Source organism: Canis lupus, chromosome 32 (assembly GCF_011100685.1).
Source record: "Canis lupus familiaris isolate Mischka breed German Shepherd chromosome 32, alternate assembly UU_Cfam_GSD_1.0, whole genome shotgun sequence".
Lineage (NCBI taxonomy): Eukaryota > Metazoa > Chordata > Mammalia > Carnivora > Canidae > Canis > Canis lupus.
In genome coordinates this window covers 37,974,270-37,992,116 of record NC_049253.1, presented here as the reverse complement: position 1 = coordinate 37,992,116, position 17,847 = coordinate 37,974,270, and the positions used below count along the sequence as shown (strand labels likewise).

Sequence of the window (17,847 nt, the reverse complement as noted above, 5' to 3'; positions counted from 1 at the left end):
CATCACTGGCCATAGGGAAATACAAATCAAAACCACAATGAGATACCACCTCACACCAGTCAGAATGGGGAAAATTAACAAGGCAGGAAACCACAAATGTTGGAGAGGATGCGGAGAAAGGGGACTCTCTTGCACTGTTGGTGGGAATGTGACCTGGTGCAGCCACTCTGGAAAACTGTGTGGAGGTTCCTCAAAGAGTTAAAAATAGATCTGCCCTATGACCCAGCAATTGCACTGCTGGGGATTTACCCCAAAGATATAGATGCAATGAAACGCCGGGACACCTGCACCCTGATGTTTCTAGCAGCAATGTCCACAATAGCCAAACTGTGGAAGGAGCCTTGGTGTCCATCGAAAGATGAATGGATAAAGAAGATGTGGTCTATGTATACAATGGAATATTCCTCAGCCATTAGAAATGACAAATACCCACCATTTGCTTCAACATGGATGGAACTGGAGGGTATTATGCTGAGTGAAGTAAGTCAGTCGGAGAAGGACAAACATTATATGTTCTCATTCATGTGGGGAATATAAATAATAGTGAAAGGGAATAAAGGGAAAGGAAAGAAAATGAGTGAAAATATCAGTGAGGGTGACAAAACATGAGAGACACCTAACTCTGGGAAATGAACAAGGGGTAGTGGAAGGGGAGGTGGGTGGGGGGTTGGGGTGACTGGGTGATGGGCACTGAGGGGGGCACTTGGCGGGATGAGCACTGGGTGTTATGCTATATGTTGGCAAATTGAATTCCAATAAAAAGAAATAAAAAAAAACAATTGGAAAAAAAAAGTTTCTCTACTTGCTTGTTTAGTTAACTATGTAATAAAAGAGCTGATTAGCAAGCAGCATCAGATCCTCAAAAAAAAAAAAAAAAAAAAGTTGCCAAGCTTATTAAACTACTCGTGCTGAATATTTCCTCGTTGTTTCTTCTCCATTGCACTCGGTGCCTCAGGATGCTGATTTTTTACTTGCATCAACAGCAAACCCCCCCACCCCACTCTACCTTCTAGTTGAATTTGGTCAATGGGCAGCACTGGCAGGACAGTAGAGTGAGACAGGGGGATATATTACCCCTGGCTCCCTTTTTGTTGATGTCAGAGATTAATAGTATCAGTTAACTCAAAGCCATCACTCCTACTACATAATCCTCTCTTTATAATTACTTTTTCTAAGTTCTGGTAACAGTTCCCACCACTCTCCAAACGTTGAGGTGTAGATGTGGTATAGAGTACCTAATTCCCTTAGTAATAGAGTACTGCCTTAACCCTGTACAAATTTTTGGAAATAGCTTCTTTACTAAACTTTCTGCAATTACCCCATGTCTTATTATCCCTGGATTCTTACTAATACATTCCCTAATTTCACAGAAAAATTCTCCACTCAAAAGTTAAGAGCAAGCTAGCCCTTCAACTAGAAGCTAAAGCAAAACTAAAAGCAAAAGGAAATGATGTCATAAATACCTGAATCTGGCAATGAGTTAAGATCTGCACATAGCACCAGCGGGATGGAATTAGGATCTGCAGTTGGGCTGCCAGGCCTACTAGAGGCTTTCTCCAGAATGTTTTTAACCTCTGAGACAAACATCATGGTCTGGATGAGTTTCACATCAGAATACTCTGGGTCCCAATGCATGTGGGCATTTGCCACTATAAGCAGCTGTTTGTCTGCAGCATGAATAGGCTTCATACCTAAATTTAAACAGTAGAAAAAAAGGTAAGATTATGCTTTATATATCCAAAAAGCAATTAGCTTAAGGTTTTCTCCCCAAACCCTGTAGCTCCTTATTTTTTTCCCATTAATTTATACCTTCCCTTTTATCTCATAATGTCTTAGAAGCTAAAGTGCTAAGATTCTGATAATTCCAACATGGGAATTACTCCTCTAGATCAGGGTAGACAAACTGCAGCCACAAACTAAACCTGGCCCACCACCTATTTTTGTACAGCCTATAGGATATAATAAGCCTGGTGCTACATTTTTAAAGGATTCTACAAAAATTTCTTTGAAAGACTGACAGAGACTGTAGGTGACCCACAGAGACTAAAATATTAACTATCTGCCCCTTTACAGAAAAAGTTTGCCAATTTCTGCTCTTATACACCCAAGTTAAGAATTTTATCATGATATAATCAACATTTGATTTTAGTGCCTTGATTTGCTGAGTTCTTGAGGTAAACAAGCACTTTAAATAGCTATCATTTAAAGATCACAATTACCTAGTGAGGCAGGCTTTCAGTTATTTGAATTACCTAAACCTTAACTTAAATTCTTCCCACTGCCCAGTACTCAATTCACCTTGCACTTCCTGAGCAAATCAGTGATGGATCGACAATAAAAGGCAGTAATACTATATATATTAATTTATACAAATTAACTAAGGAAGAAAGTTTCCTACTAAAACAAATTCATACCAAACACCCAAATAGGGCACCTGGATGGCTCAGTGGTTGAGTGTCTGCCTTTGGCTCAGGGTGTGATTCTGGGGTCTTGGGATCAAGTCCCACATTGGGCTTCCTGCATGGAGCCTGCTTTTCCCTCTGCCTGTGTCTCTGCCTCTCTCTCTCTCTGTGTCTCATGAATAATAAATAAAATCTCTAAAAAAATAAAACAAAATAAAAACAACACCCAAATAAAGTAATTTTAAAATGGAGACTTAGGGGATAGTGTGCTCTCAAAATGTGGACACTTGGGGTTTTAAATCTGGCTGTTTTACTGTTTATTTTCGTGTTGGGATGGTCACGTAACCTTTGGTACTCAGGTTCATTTGGAAAGTGAGAAATGCAATTAGAAAATATGTGAGGTTCTTTCTTCCCCCTAAAATTCTGTTTTTAAAATTTTGTCAAAATAAGTATTAACATAGTATTAACTTTCAAAATGGGAAACAAAATATATAATATATTAAAAATTGTGAACATTAAAACTTGGTTACCATGTACAGGCAGAGAAAGATAATCAAAAATATTTAAAATACAAAGCTCAGTAGGCATGGTATGAGGCCATTTAAATAAAACTACAAAAAATAGGGATCCCTGGGTGGCACAGCGGTTTAGCGCCTGCCTTTGGCCCAGGGCGCGATCCTGGAGACCCGGGATTGAATCCCACATCGGGCTCCCGGTGCATGGAGCCTGCTTCTCCCTCTGCCTGTGTCTCTGCCTCTCTCTCTCTCTGTGTGTGTGACTATCATAAGTAAAAAAATAAATAAATAAAAATAAAAATAAATAAATAAATAAAACTAAAATAAATAAATAAATAAATAAATAAATAAATAAATAAATCTACATACATACAGTCTATATCAGTAATGAGTAAAGAAATTAGCAAGAGCTTTTCCTAAAGAGTATGAATGAGATAAGGAACTTCTTTTTATATACTTTTGTACTACTGCAATATTAGTAAACATGCAAAATTCATTTTTTATTAAAATTTCTATAGAATTACCCTATGATCCAGCAGTTGCACTATGAGGATCAAAGGATACAAAAATACCGTTTTGAAGGGATACATGCACCCCAATGTTTACAGCAGCATTACCAACAATAGCCAAATTATGGAAAGAGCCCAAATGTCCACCTACTGATGAATGGATAAAGATATACATACACACACACACACAAATGAAATATTACTCAGCATCAAAAAGAATTAAATCCTGCCATTCACAATGATGTGGATGGAGTTTGATGTTACGTGAAATAAGCCAGTCAGAGAAAAACAAATACCATACATATGATTTCACTCATATGTGGAACTTAAAGAAAAAACCAAATGAAGATTGAGGGGGAGGGGGGCGGAAAGAGAGGCAAACCAGAAAACAGACTCTTAACCATAGAGAACACACTCAGGGTTGCTGGAGGGGAGTGAAGGGATAGGTTAAATGGGTAATGGGTATTAAGGAGGGCACTTGTGATGAGCACTGAATACTGTATGTAAGTAATGAATCACTAAATTCTATACCTGAAATATTATACTGTATATTAACTGTAATTTCCAGAAAATCAAAACTACCAAAAAATCTAGAGAAATGCCTCTTAAATTTTTCTATTGAAAATATAAACTCTACAGAAAAAGACCTAATTTTCTAAGTCTACTATTTTGATAAAGTTTATTATATCTTAGTAAAGTGAAAAGGAACTTACCTTCAATGTTGAATAATAAACAAGTAACTGAACTGTCTGTTATATGTGACAGAAGTAGTCATTTTTTAAAAATTCTATTTAGGTATAATTAATATAATAATGCTTTCAGATGTACAACATAATGATTCAATATTTGTATACATTGCAAAATGATCACTACAGTAAGTCTAGTTACCATCTGTCACCGTATAAAGTTAAACTCTTGGGATTTACTCTCTTGGCAACTTTCAAGTACACTTTACAACATGAATGACTAGGGCACCTGGGTGGCTTGCTGGTTAAGCATCTGCCTTCTGCTCAGGTCATGATCTCAGGATCCTGGGATTGAGTTCCGTGGTGAGCTCCCTGCTCAGCAGGGAATCTGCATCTACCTTTCCCTCTGCTCCTCTCCCCACTTGTGCACATACATTCTCAAATTTAAAAAAAATATATGAATGACTATAGCCCCCTCATGCTGTACATATCCCCATAACTTATTTATTTTATAAGTAGAAGTTTGTACCTCTTGATCCACTTCACTCATTTTGCTCACTCCCCAGTCCCTCTCCCCTCTGGGAATCACCATTCTATTTTCTGTATCTATGATTTTGATTTTGTTGTCTCTTCATTTGTTTTGTTTTTTAGATTCCACATATAAGTGAGGTTATAAAATATTTCTTTCTCTGACTTATTCTATTTAGCATAATACTCTCAAGGTCCATCCATGTCATGCAAATGGCAGATATTCTTTTTTATAACTAAATAGCATTTCATACTACCTTTTTTTTAGCCATTCACCTGTTGATGGACACTTAGGTTGCTTCCATGTCATGGCTATTGTAAATAATGTTCCAATGAACATGGAGATGCCTATCTCTTTTCAAGTTAGTATTTTCATCTTCTTTGGATAAACACCCAAAAGTGGAATTGCTGGATCACATAGTATTTCTTTTTTAACTTTTTTTTTGTGGAATCTCCATACTGTTTCCCATAGTGGTTATACCAGTTTATATTTCCACCAAGTATATAAGGGTTCTCTTTCCTCCACATCCTCATCAAGACTTGTTATTTCTTGTCCTTTTAATAATAGCCATATTAAGGTATGAGGTGATACTTCATTGTGGTTCTGATTTCCATTTCCCTGATGATTAGTGATGTTGAATATCTTTGCATGTGCCTGATGGCCATCTCTGTCTTCTTTGGAGATATGTCTCTTCAGTACCTCTGCTCAAATTTTAATCTGAGTGTTCATTTTCTTCCTATTGAGCTTTATGACTTATTTATATATTTTAGATATTAATTCTTTATCGGATATATGATTTACAAATATAGAAATAGTCCATTTAAAGCAATGTAATAAGATAAAATCTAACAGCCCAAATTCTCTAAGTTTTACTCTTTTCTGAGAAGTTTTATAGTGTCATTTCTGGCTATAGATTAAATGTTCACTATATTAAAATTAAAAACTACTGGGTACCGGATCCCTGGGTGGCACAGTGGTTTAGCGCCTGCCTTCAGCCCAGAGCGTGATCCTGGAGTCCTAGGATCAAGTCCCACGTTGGGCTGCCTACATGGAGTCTGCTTCTCCCTCTGCCTGTGTCTCTGCCTCTCTCTGTCTCTCATGAATAAATAAGTAAAATCTTAAAGAAAAACAAAACAAGGGATCCCTGGGTGGCGCAGCGGTTTGGCGCCTGCCTTTGGCCCAGGGCGCGATCCTGGAGACCCGGGATCGAATCCCACATCGGGCTCCCGGTGCATGGAGCCTGCCTCTCCCTCTGCCTATGTCTCTGCCTCTCTCTCTCTCTCTCTATCATAAATAAATAAAAATTTAAAAAAAAAAAAAGAAAAGAAAAACAAAACAAAACAAAACAAAACTACTGGGTGCCTGGGTGGCTCAGTCGGTTAAGTGTCTGCCTCCGGATCAGGTTGTAGTCCCAAGGTCCTGGAATGGAGCCTGCATCAGGCTCCCTGCTGAACGGGGAGTCTGCTTCTCCCTCTCCCTCCCTCTGCCTGCTGTTCCCCTTGCTGTGCTTGCTTGCACGCACTCTGTCTGCTTGAGTGCACACACTCTATCTAAATAAATAAATAAATAAATATTTTTTGAGATTAAGGAACTATTAAAAACAATGGAGCCATAAGCACCTTCTATAATATTAAATTCCTCTTATAGAAGTAAGAGACATATTTCAAAATACGAAACAGTCTGCTGTATAATTTATAATTACTCTTCTGAAAATTAAAAGAATAAAACTTCAAAAGAAATTCAATTTTCATGTTACCAGAAAAAGAGGTACCTAACTTTTGAAAAGAATGAGACTGCAAAGGACATAACAGTAGGTAAAAAGGGAAAGGCCAAAAAAGAAGAAAAATTTAAAATAAAATATCAAAGATTATTTGATGATGGATAAACTGAATACCAGAGAGAAAAGGTTTGGACAGATAGGTATGGTCTGAATAATCCAAATCAATACTCAAGACAAACATCTTTTCTTCTATGATAAGTATTTTAAAAAAAGTTTACAAATAAAGCCCTAATGTGGTCTTAACATCTCCTTGCTCTTGCCTAAAATATACTAATTAAGTAAACAGTGAAATGCTCAAAGGCAGGCAGGAGAAAGGGGAAAAAAAGGTCTGGATATGCAAAGTACATATTGAGTTTCTGACTTTGAAGGAAGCTATAAATAATCTAAAATGCAAAAGATAACTACCAGGTAGATAAAAGATCCTGCTCTTATCCCAGTAATGACTGAGATATAACAAAGAAATTAGAGAAAACTTGCCAAGTACTTAACCTTAAAGATAAAAGATTTCGCACTCAAGAAGCTAAAAATATGGTTAAAAAGAGAACCAACTCATTATAATTTCCAAACTGAGCCAACTAAGCATTTCCTACTTTAAATAGCCTTTTGGAAATAATGGCATATTAAAGACTTTCCTTTTTACAGATTACCTGGTAAGTAATATCCCTAGATATATATGATGGTTTACATAATTAGTCCTATTTTCCTGCCCATTTCCCTTAAGCTTTCTTAAAGACAAAAAGAAAAAAAATAACTGTGCAATAAATAAGCAAGAGTCTGTGTACTTGTTTGAGATGGGAAAGCATGAGATGGTATTTATTTTTAGTAAGAATATTTTAAACTGCACTCACCTGTTCCAAATAGTTCCTTGTGGACCTCTAATACCACAGCGACACCAATATTATCTTTTGTCATCACTCTGTTCAGCATAGCTTCGGATCCATCTGAATTAGCCATTGCCACTTGGTTAAATTCCACTGTATGCTTTTGCACCAATGTAAATCTAAAAGGCACAATGCATTATTAGTGTAATAGTAGATACCTGGACTATCATGCTGAAAGACATTAAATGAGGGAGCAAAAGATACACTGTTCACTATCTCCCTAGTCATTTTCCATCTGCAAGGGGACATGCATTAGTCCTGGCCAGGGGGACATAAGAAGTGCCACCTAGCAAAGACTGCATACATATCTCTTTGCCCTTTTATATGTTTATCCATGTGGTAAGAAGCAGGAGGGCAAAAGCTAACCCACTATGGACTGGGAAGCAGCTGAACCAGTTCTGGACTGATGTGAGAAAATTGCCCTTCTCTCATTTCTTTAAGCTATTGTTAGAACTTTCTGATAAACTTTCTGATATTTAAAGGTGAACACAACCTTAACTAGTCAATAGATTAATGAAAAAGAACAAAATAAAATTTAACTACCCTGCTGTTTGCAGTTTTATTCTTACCACATCAAGATATCTGTCACAGGGCAGCCTCGGTGGCCGAGCGGTTTAGCGCCACCTTCAGCCCAGGGCATGATCTTGGACACCTGGGATTGAGTTCCAGGTCAGGCTCCCTGTATGGAGCCTGCTTCTCCCTCTGCCTGTGTCTCTGCCTCTTTCTCTCTTTCTCTTTCTCTGTCTCTCTCATGGATAAATAAATAAAATCTTTTAAAAAAAAAAAAGATATTTGTCACACACACAAAAAAGTTATTTGTCACACCCATATCTCAACTAAGGAGAAGCCAATCTTTTCATCTGATCTTTACTATAAAAAGGTGGAATACTTTTTATAGTATAAAAAGGTGGAATACATACTTTCTCACATATGTAAGGGTTCAGAAAGACAGCTTCTATAAGGTGAAAAATGACTCTCCCTGTATAGTTTCTGCATGAATAGTATTTTCTTTCTTTACTTCCAAACTAAGTATTGTAGATTTATAGGACTTAATAGAATTGAATCTAGCACTGACATTTAATAGCAGTATGACTTTAGGGCAAGCCATTTAACCACTTACAGCCTAGTTTTATTAGGTTTGTAAGATATTTATAAATGGCCAAAACCAACTAAATATAATTACTTTTCCCTAAGTACTATGTGGACAGAAGACACCTTTGTTCTTTTAACAGGCTTCCACCCCATCTTCCTCCTAGCTTTGAAACTGAAGCATGTATTCATCTCTTTATAAATACAGACTAAAATCTTACTATGCTGCAGGACACTGTGCTAGATAAAAACAGTACTCCTTTCCCTGCCCCAATTCTGAAGTTCTCATGCACGGAGAAGAACAAGGGCAAGAGTAATAAAGAGAAGGAAGATTCAAAGTATGCTCTAGGTAGACTTGACGATCCTCCATACCAGACTTTTCCAAACATCTAAGCAGAACATCTTTTTCAAACAATTTCTGGTAAGATTCTCGTACATAAAGTATTATGTTTGACTAAATCAATCACTGAAAACAATACGTTTTTATGAGTATAAAAATTTCAAATCGAAGGGTATAGATCATAGTCTTGTTATCAGTCCCTGCATCCAACTTATTTCTGCTTTTTCGTAAGCAGAACCTCTTTTATTCATTCAAAATGCTTAAGAGTCTTCTCTGGAAACCATGTCTTTCTTTCCTCTTGGAAGATTATTTTTCTACAGGCTGTAGTGTATATTTTTTTTTAATTTATTGGAGTTCAATTTGCCAACATACAGCATAACACCCAGTGCTCATCCTGCCAAGTGCCCTGCTCAGTGCCCATCACCCAGTCATTCCAACCCCCTGCCCACTTCCCCTTCCACTACCCCTTATTCATTTCCCAGAATTAGGTATCTTTCATGTTTTGTCACCCTCAGGGACTGATATTTTCACTCATTTTCTCTCCTCTCCTTTTCATTCCCTTTCACTAATTTTTATATTCCCCAAATGAATGAGACCATATAATGTTTGTCCTTCTCCGATTGACTTATTTCACTCAGCATAATACCCTCCAGGTCCCTCCACGTCCAAGCAAATGGTGGGTATTTGTCGTTTCTAATGGCTGAGTAGTATTTCTGCATTTTTGTTTGGGTTATAAAGTATTAATAAAAATCCTGATCCACAGAGACACACAGATATAATTTGCAAATAACTGACCTTGAACTCAGAAAACCTTAGCATGTAGGTAAAAACTTGATTCAGAGGTCTACACCAAAACAATTCAACTAAGCAGCACATCCAAAACATATTTATTAATTTCCAAAGTGTTAAAAATAGGTATTTGAAATATTTGAGTGAATATATTATTTTAAAATTATAATTTATTTGTATTTACTTTTTGAAATATATTCTAAATATTTACAGAACTCTTAAGGTGTATTTACAGGAACCTTGTAAGAAAGTATAAAAAGGGACACCTGGGTGGCTCAGTGGTTGACCATCTGCCTTTGGCTCAAGTTCCGGGATCGAGTCCCACATTGGGCTCCCTGCATGGAGCCTGCTTCTCCCTCTGCCTGTGTCTCCGCCTCTGTGTGTCTCTCATGAATAAATAAATAAAATATATTTTTTTAAAAGTATAAAATTCCGGGGATCCCTGGGTGGCGCAGGGGTTTGGTGCCTGCCTTTGGCCCAGGGCGTGATCCTGGAGACCCGGGATCGAATCCCACGTCAGGCTCCCGGTGCATGGAGCCTGCTTCTCCCTCTGCCTGTGCCTCTGTCTCTCTCTCTGTGTCTCTGTGTGTGTGTGACTATCATAAATAAATAAAAATTAAAAAAATAAATAAATAAAGGCATGTCTAAAAAAAAAAAGTATAAAAATCCTGCTTAATGGTAATATTGTTAGTACTGGAATATTTTACTTCTACCAAAGTCAGGTTGTTATGAGGGAGGGGGGTATCTAATAGTTAGAAATGTCTTTGTTAACTAAAATTTGTTTCCCCGTACCTAACTTCCATTTAATCTAGATCTAGATATTTTCCTTAAGCAAATATAGAATAAAACCTAGTATCTCTTCTACTTGCCACTACTTTAAATATCCAATCACATCTTTTCTAAGAAATGGCCAATTTTTAAAAAATATTTATTTATTCATGAGAGACAGAGAGAGAGAGAGAGAGAGAGGAAGAGACATAGGCAGAGGGAGAAGCAGGCTGCCTGCAGAGAACCCGATAGGGTATTCGATATCCAGGCTCCAGGATCACGACCTAAGCCAAAGGCATATGCTCAACCACTGAGCCATCCAGGTGTCCCAGAAATGGCCAATTCTTTACATGATATATGGTGTGAGACAGTTGTTCACCTGAACATCTCAAGTTTTCCCAAAGGTACAGTATCTAGAATTGGGCATAAATGAAGTAGTGAGGTCTTCATTTTGGACCGTATTTTTGTTAATAAAGACTGAAACTGCACTTTGGGGAAAGCCATATTAATCATAAACCAAATGAGAACTAAGATGTAACTAAAACTTCCTGGACTTTTTCCCTCTTAAACCAGGTCTCTTCAGTTCCGCATTTCATAAATGCTTATCAACAAATAAGTGGGGAAAAAATGTGCAATATACATATTGCACAGATTTGGGAACAAGGAAAAATACAAAGAAAATTGAGAGTTACCTGCAACCAAATATCCTAACAAGTCAATATATTTCCCCAGACCTTTCTCCATGCATTTTCATGCAAATATTCCTATACAATTATAATACTCTATAATTTTATATTCTGGTTTATTAATAAACATTCTATCAGAAGGACTTATAAAATTAAATATTCAAAACCAGTATATATGAAATGTATTATAGTTCACTATACAGACTCACCATAATTTAACATTCTGTGGCAGACATTTAAATTGCTTCTGATTTGAGCTATTATAACTAATGCCATTATGAACATTTTCACATAAATATTTTTCTGTACTCTCAAATGACTGTATCCCTCACTCTTTCCCTTCCCTTAATAATCTAAGTGTAGCCACTTTATTTCTGTTGAGTATCATTTCATGACTTTCTATTCATTAGTTCAGCCACTCTCATTAAGCCACTCATATTAAGGATACTTTGTTATTTTTTAAAATTTTTATTTTAATTCCAGTTAATATACACAGTGTTGTATTAGTTTTAGGTGTATGATATAGTGATTCAACAATTCCATATGTCACCCAGTGCTTATCATAAATGTACTCCCTTACAGCCATCACCTATTTCACCCATCCGCCCACTTATCTCCCTCCCCTCTGGTAACCATCAGTTTCTTCTCTTTAAAGAGTCTGTTTCTTGGTTTATCTTTCTCCTCCCTTTGCTTATTTGTTTTGTTTCTTAAATACCACATATGAGTGAAATCATATGGTGTTTGTCTTCCTCTGATTTATTTCACTTAGTTTAATAATCTCTAGCTCCATACATGTCCTTGCAAATGGCAAGATTTCATTCATTTTCGTGGCTGAATAATATTCCATTACATACACAGATACACACACACACCCCAAATCTTTCTTTCTTCGTCAATCAATGGACACCTGGTCTGCTTCTATATCTTGGCTATTGTACATAGTGCTTCTATAAACATAGGTGTAAAATGCATCCCTCTGAACTAGTGTTTTTTGTATTCTTTCAGAAATATTCAGTAGTGCAACTGCTAGATCATAGGGTAGTTCTATTTTTAACCTTTTGAAGAACTTCCATACTGTTTTCCAGAGTGGTTGCACCAGTTTGCATTCCCACCAACAGTGTAAGAGGATTCCTCTTTCTCCACATCCTCACCAACACCTGTTCCTTCTTGTGTTGTTGATTTTGGGCATTCTGACAAGTGTGAGGTGACATTTCATTGTAGTTTTAACTTGTATTTCCTTGATAAGTGACAATGAGCATCTTTTCATGTGCCTATTGGCCATTTGTATGTCATCTTTCAGAAATATTTGTTCATGTCTTGTACCCATTTTTTAATTGGATTATTTGGTATTTTGGGGTGTTGAGTTGTATGGTTCTTTATATATTTTGGATACTAACCCTTTATCCGATATGTCATTTGCAAATATCTTTCCTCATTCTATAGTTTACCTCTTAGTTCTATTGATTATTTCCTTTGCTGTGCAGAAGTTTTCATTTTGATATAGCCCTAATAATTTATTTTTGCTTTTATTTTCTTTGACTCAGGAGACCTATTTAGAAAAAATTTGCTATTGCTGATGTCAGAGAAGTCACTGATTAGGACACTTGAAGCTTCATTCTTTTTTTCTAAAAGATTAAATATCCCTCCCTCCTTTTGGTTTTCACAAATCTTATGTGTGTTTATTGGTCTTCCCTTAAATAATCGAAATTCTCAATAGGACAGAACCAATAATAAAAATAATACATGCTGCCCATTACTGAGGATATATCTACTTTGTGTCAAAATTGTGATAGGGGGATACCTGGGTGGCTAAGCAGTTAAGCATCTGCCTTCGGCTCGAGCAGTGATGCTGGAGTCCCAGGATCAAGTCCTACATCAGGCTCCCTGCATGGAGCCTGCCACTCCCTCTGCCTATGTCTCTGCCCCCCTCTCTGTGTCTCTCATGAATAAATAAATAAAATCTTAAAAAAAAAAACTTGTGATAGGTACTTCGTATGTTTTAATCCTATAACTTGCAAAAACTTTGCAAAGGGATGAATATGAAACACACTGTCCAGATTCCTCATCAACCCTTCAGGAATTGCTCCAGCTGCAAAAAGCTACCTCACTCAAGGTCAAGTACTTCCAGGAGTGATCTACATCCAGTTATATATCGAAAGCAAAAGATAAAAGTTTAGGGATTTTGATCCCTCCTGGGTTAACTCTCACAGACCATTTCAGCTCCAAAGCTAACAGGCAGGATCAGCTGAGGCTGTAGGCTTATAACACAATTCTGTTTTCTACGCCCAATTTGATTTCTTTCCTGCTCCCTTCCATTGGGGAACATCAAACTACCTTATCTTTTTGAAAAATAACATGGGTTTGTTCATTTTCAATATCCTAGGAACTTCTCCTACACTTCAAGATTCATAATAGATTACCCATGTCAGCTCTGTAGTCATACTTTTGCAAGATCTTTTATTACCACGGAATGTAATTATCTTGATTTGGAAACCTAACTAGTTCAGGCAGTTTAGTGACTCTTGGCTTACCAATCTCCTCTTCACTTCGTCTTTAGTCTTTCCACTTTGAAGATAATTCTCAATAGAGATCATGAAAGCAAAATAGAAGTTGTACAGCTGTTTTTTACCTTGATCCTCAATTAGTGATTATACAATTCACAATGGGTATATCCCTTCTTTACAGTGCATGGTATTTAAAATATCCTTCTCATTGCCTAAGCATTTTCACCAAGCCTCTGCTTTTTCTTAGTCTTCTTAGCAAAGATCACAGATTCAGCCAACTTGTTTTTAAAATACATGCTTGGTTACTGACTTTTCTTCATTTAAAAATGAATCCTGAACAATTATTCAGTTTATGACATGCTTCTACCTACCCTTCAACTTACTTCCTAATTGGTATAATTAATGATTGTATTGCCTCACTTTTGACTTTTACTTCCAATCTTCTTAAAGTATGTTTTTTAATGTCTGTGGCTTCAAAAAGTTCATAAAAATAAACACAGTTTTCCTGAACAAAGTATAGTATGTACATCCTTATAACTAACACTCCCTTCCTTGGCCCTTACAAATACGAAAGAGGACAGGGTCACATTCTTGAATCTTATCATTTCAGCTTCACCAATTATTTGTTTTGTTTTTTAGATTTACTTATTAGAGAGAGAGCAAGCACACATGTGGGGGTGGGGGTGGAGGAGGAAGGGCAGAGGGAGAGAGCATCCTAAATAGACTCCAAGCAGAGTGCAGAGCCTGATGCAGGCCTTCATCTCACAACCCTGATGAGCTGAAACCAAGAGTTAGATGCTTAACCAACTGCACCATCCAAATGCCCCTTCACCAGTAGTTGAAGAACCAAAGAGATAGCTGAGAACTAAGCAATCAAAGAAAGTTCCTTCTTTACAGTGAGAATTAAGAGCAAGATATGCTTCTTGAATGGTAAAAACTTTTCAGGTACTCTAAGAAAATCTCCAGCACTAGTGCAGATCATTGCCGTCTCCTACAATTTGTCTTGTTTTTGTGTTACACTGTATTTATAATATATTCATAATATAATAAGAAATAATTATCCATATTCCATCCATACTACCTTACTAATACTATTTCTTAATTTCCCCTCCAACACATAACCAAACACACTCCGCTATGCTTTGACTTTGTCTCATAGGTGACATTTTGACATACAGGGATATCTTCCTCATTCCTTCTATTAGATGTTTGGAATAAAACATACTGGTTTATAGTTACTTTTCACTCACTAATCTAAACCATCAAGCCTTGGTAACATGTAAAATCTTGTAACTTGTCTCTATTTAAATTCATTTTATCATTCCTATTGTATATGTAGAACACAGATGCTATAAGCATTAATCTTCATGCTTTTTTTTCAGTCTAAGAATTCTCCTATTTACCTCCTGAAAGTCTTATATGAAAGTTAAATGGGCATAAAGACATCATATATAATAAAGACTGACATAATCAAAAACCAAAGACCCCACACCCTTCTTACATGATTTGAGAAAGATTATTAGGTTGAATCTTTCAAATACAGGAAAAACATGTCCAAAACAGTGCTTCAAACAGAACAATGAGATAATTCATTTTTTTCCCTAGCTTGTGATCTAGAAGTAATTTTATGGGCTGTGATGTGATTAAATCATTGGTGAATGTCAACTATGAGCAAGCAAAACAATATATAAGACTTCAGGAACAGCAAATAAGTCTATTATCTAGATCTTTGTCTCCATTTTTCTCCATTTTCAATTTCAATTTCTCCATTTTCAACTCTGCATCTGGATCCAAGCCCATTTCTACTAACTGCTAAGTATACAGACAAAATATGGTAAGAGGAAATTTAAGTTTCTGAGTCTAAAAAAGTTATCTATAGTAGCAGTCTTTCTGTACACACACAAGAACAAAAAAATCCATCTATGTAGTTTATAAAATACTTTGCACTTAAAATAATAGTTACTGAGATAAAGGACAAGCAAAAGTTGACTTCTAGAATTTTATGAATTGAAACTTTTATTTTCTGGTATCCATGCATCTAACCACCCAAAAAAATTTGTCATGATAACCAAAAGGTCCTGCCAAATCTTAAAGTGCTTTCTGAAACCCCGAAGACTAAACTACAATGAATATACTACAAGTATATTATTTTATTGTATTCTATTTTAGAAATAGAGAAGAAATTCTTATTATAGCATTTTGCTAAAAACAGTAATTATTATAGTTTCTATTTATTGTTACCTACTCTGTACCACCATCTTCCACAAAGGGAAAAACTGTCATCAATGAAGATTAGGAATTATGAGATACTCTGGGGTTTTAGAAGAATGAGACTTTAAGTACTCTTCCTACAGCTATATTTTGACTTTGTCAGTTTTGTTAACTACATAAAGAAATTGGGATCCCTGGGTGGCGCAGCGGTTTGGTGCCTGCCTTTGGCCCAGGGCGCGATCCTAGAGACTCGGGATCGAATCCCACATCGGGCTCCCGGTGCATGGAGCCTGCTTCTCCCTCTGCCTACTATGTCTCTGCCTCTCTCTCTCTCTCTCTCTTTCTCTCTGTGACTATCATAAATACATTTTTTTTAAAAAATTGAAAAAAAAAAGGGATCTCTGGGTGGCGCAGCGGTTTGGCGCCTGCCTTTGGCCCAGGGCGCGATCCTGGAGACACGGGATCGAATCCCACATCGGGGCCTGGTGCATGGAGCCTGCTCCTCCCTCTGCCTGCGTCTCTGCCTCTCTCTCTCTCTGTGACTATCATAAATAAATAAAAATTAAAAAAAATTATCTTAGATGGTAATATACAAATATATACAAATGAGGAAATAAGCCCGGAAAGGGTAAGTGACTCATTCAAGGTTATATAGCTACATAAGTAGGAGAACCACCAGGCTTCACAATTCTTTTCTTTGCATTGTATTATGTCTCCAACCTGAAGGAAGAGTAGAATAAACATGGTAGTATACTTTGTATTAAATTTCAAATAGTTTGGCATTGGATAGTTAGGTCCTATGACATCAACAACTATTTGATACTACTCAGAAGAGAATATAATAAAGATATTAATCTGTTACTAGATCCAGGTTATTATTCAGGCAAAAAGAGTTGATGTCTGGAAGAAAATCTAATGATGCACCTAAGTATTTCCTATGTGTTCATCCCTTAACTAACTCATAGCATTTTTAATAATTCAAGCATCGATTTTCAAATACTTAATTGTTTAAAGTTCCCCTAGACAATAGTCATATTTGTTAGTTAATCATCTCTAGTAAATTATCAAGGCATTTTAGATTTTCCTCTCAAATTGTGAAGGGAATGATAAAAATTATATTATCTTCCTTTGGGAAGAAACAATGGCAAATGGAAAAAGAACTTGATGTTTTATGTTAATATTACCAGTACTCTTTTTTCAATTATGGTGTTTGGAGTAAATGTATATATGAATATAGGTAACAAACAACAAATTCAAGGTAATTTTTCTAAGTGAGGTAACCTTCTAAGACATACAAGTAATAATGGAAGATCAACAAGAAACCTAAAAATTAAAGTTTAGCACTATGGTTAAAAGCACTGACTATGGAGCCATACTACTTTCTGTACCTTGGTTTCCTCATCTATAAAAATGAGGATACACTTCTACCTCTAGCTCTGAGGCTTGCTTTAAAAATTAAATAAGAGGGGATCCCTGGGTGGTGCAGCGGTTTAGAGCCTGCCTTTGGCCCAGGGCGCGACCCTGGAGACCCGGGATCGAATCCCACATCGGGCTCCCTGCATGGAGCCTGCTTCTCCCTCTGCCTGTGTCTCTGCCTCTCTCTCTCTCTCTCTCTCTCTCTCTGCGTGACTATCATAAATAAATTTAAAAGAAATTATAAAAAAATAAAAATAAAAATAAATAAAAATAAAAATTAAATAAGAGAATCCATAAAATAAAAGGCCTAACATTACTACGAAGTAGTATCTATTGTTATTCTGAAATTCATAAAACAAAAATCACCAACTAGAAGAATTTAGTATATTCTAACCTCAAATACTTTAGGGGCTATGTACTAATTATTAGCCAAAATGAGAATATCTCTATTCAAAATTCAGAGAGTAAAATAAACAAAAATTCACAAAAAATATAGGGAAGTAGGTACAAATAAATGAGAAAAGTAGGCCAAGTATTTGAAAGATACTTTCAAATTCACTTAATTCATATACTTAACATAACATGCTAGTAATATGCCTGTATCAATAAAACATGTAACTGGCTTTGTTATAACTGGTACTAATAAAGGGACAATACTGGAATACAGTATATGCTTATCCTATAAGTAGATGATTCCCTATCTAACATATCAAACCCAAATTATTAACCATAGGATTTAACC

The 17,847-nt window shown here is 36.3% G+C and overlaps 1 protein-coding gene across 6 annotated transcripts in view; it reads right to left on the bottom strand.

The window, feature by feature from the left end:
* CNOT6L (CCR4-NOT transcription complex subunit 6 like) overlaps window positions 1-17,847 on the bottom strand; it is a 114,055-nt gene that overhangs the window by 15,329 nt on the left and 80,879 nt on the right. For 5 of the 6 annotated variants that reach the window (XM_038582352.1, XM_038582351.1, XM_038582354.1 and 2 more), the window contains exons 9-10: window positions 7,270-7,421; window positions 1,464-1,691 (exon numbers count right to left, since the gene is read on the bottom strand). In XM_038582352.1, the coding sequence (XP_038438280.1) occupies window positions 1,464-1,691; window positions 7,270-7,421 (380 nt within the window). The remainder of the gene's footprint in view (window positions 1-1,463; window positions 1,692-7,269; window positions 7,422-17,847) is intronic. The other variant, XM_038582350.1, reaches the window with a different exon arrangement.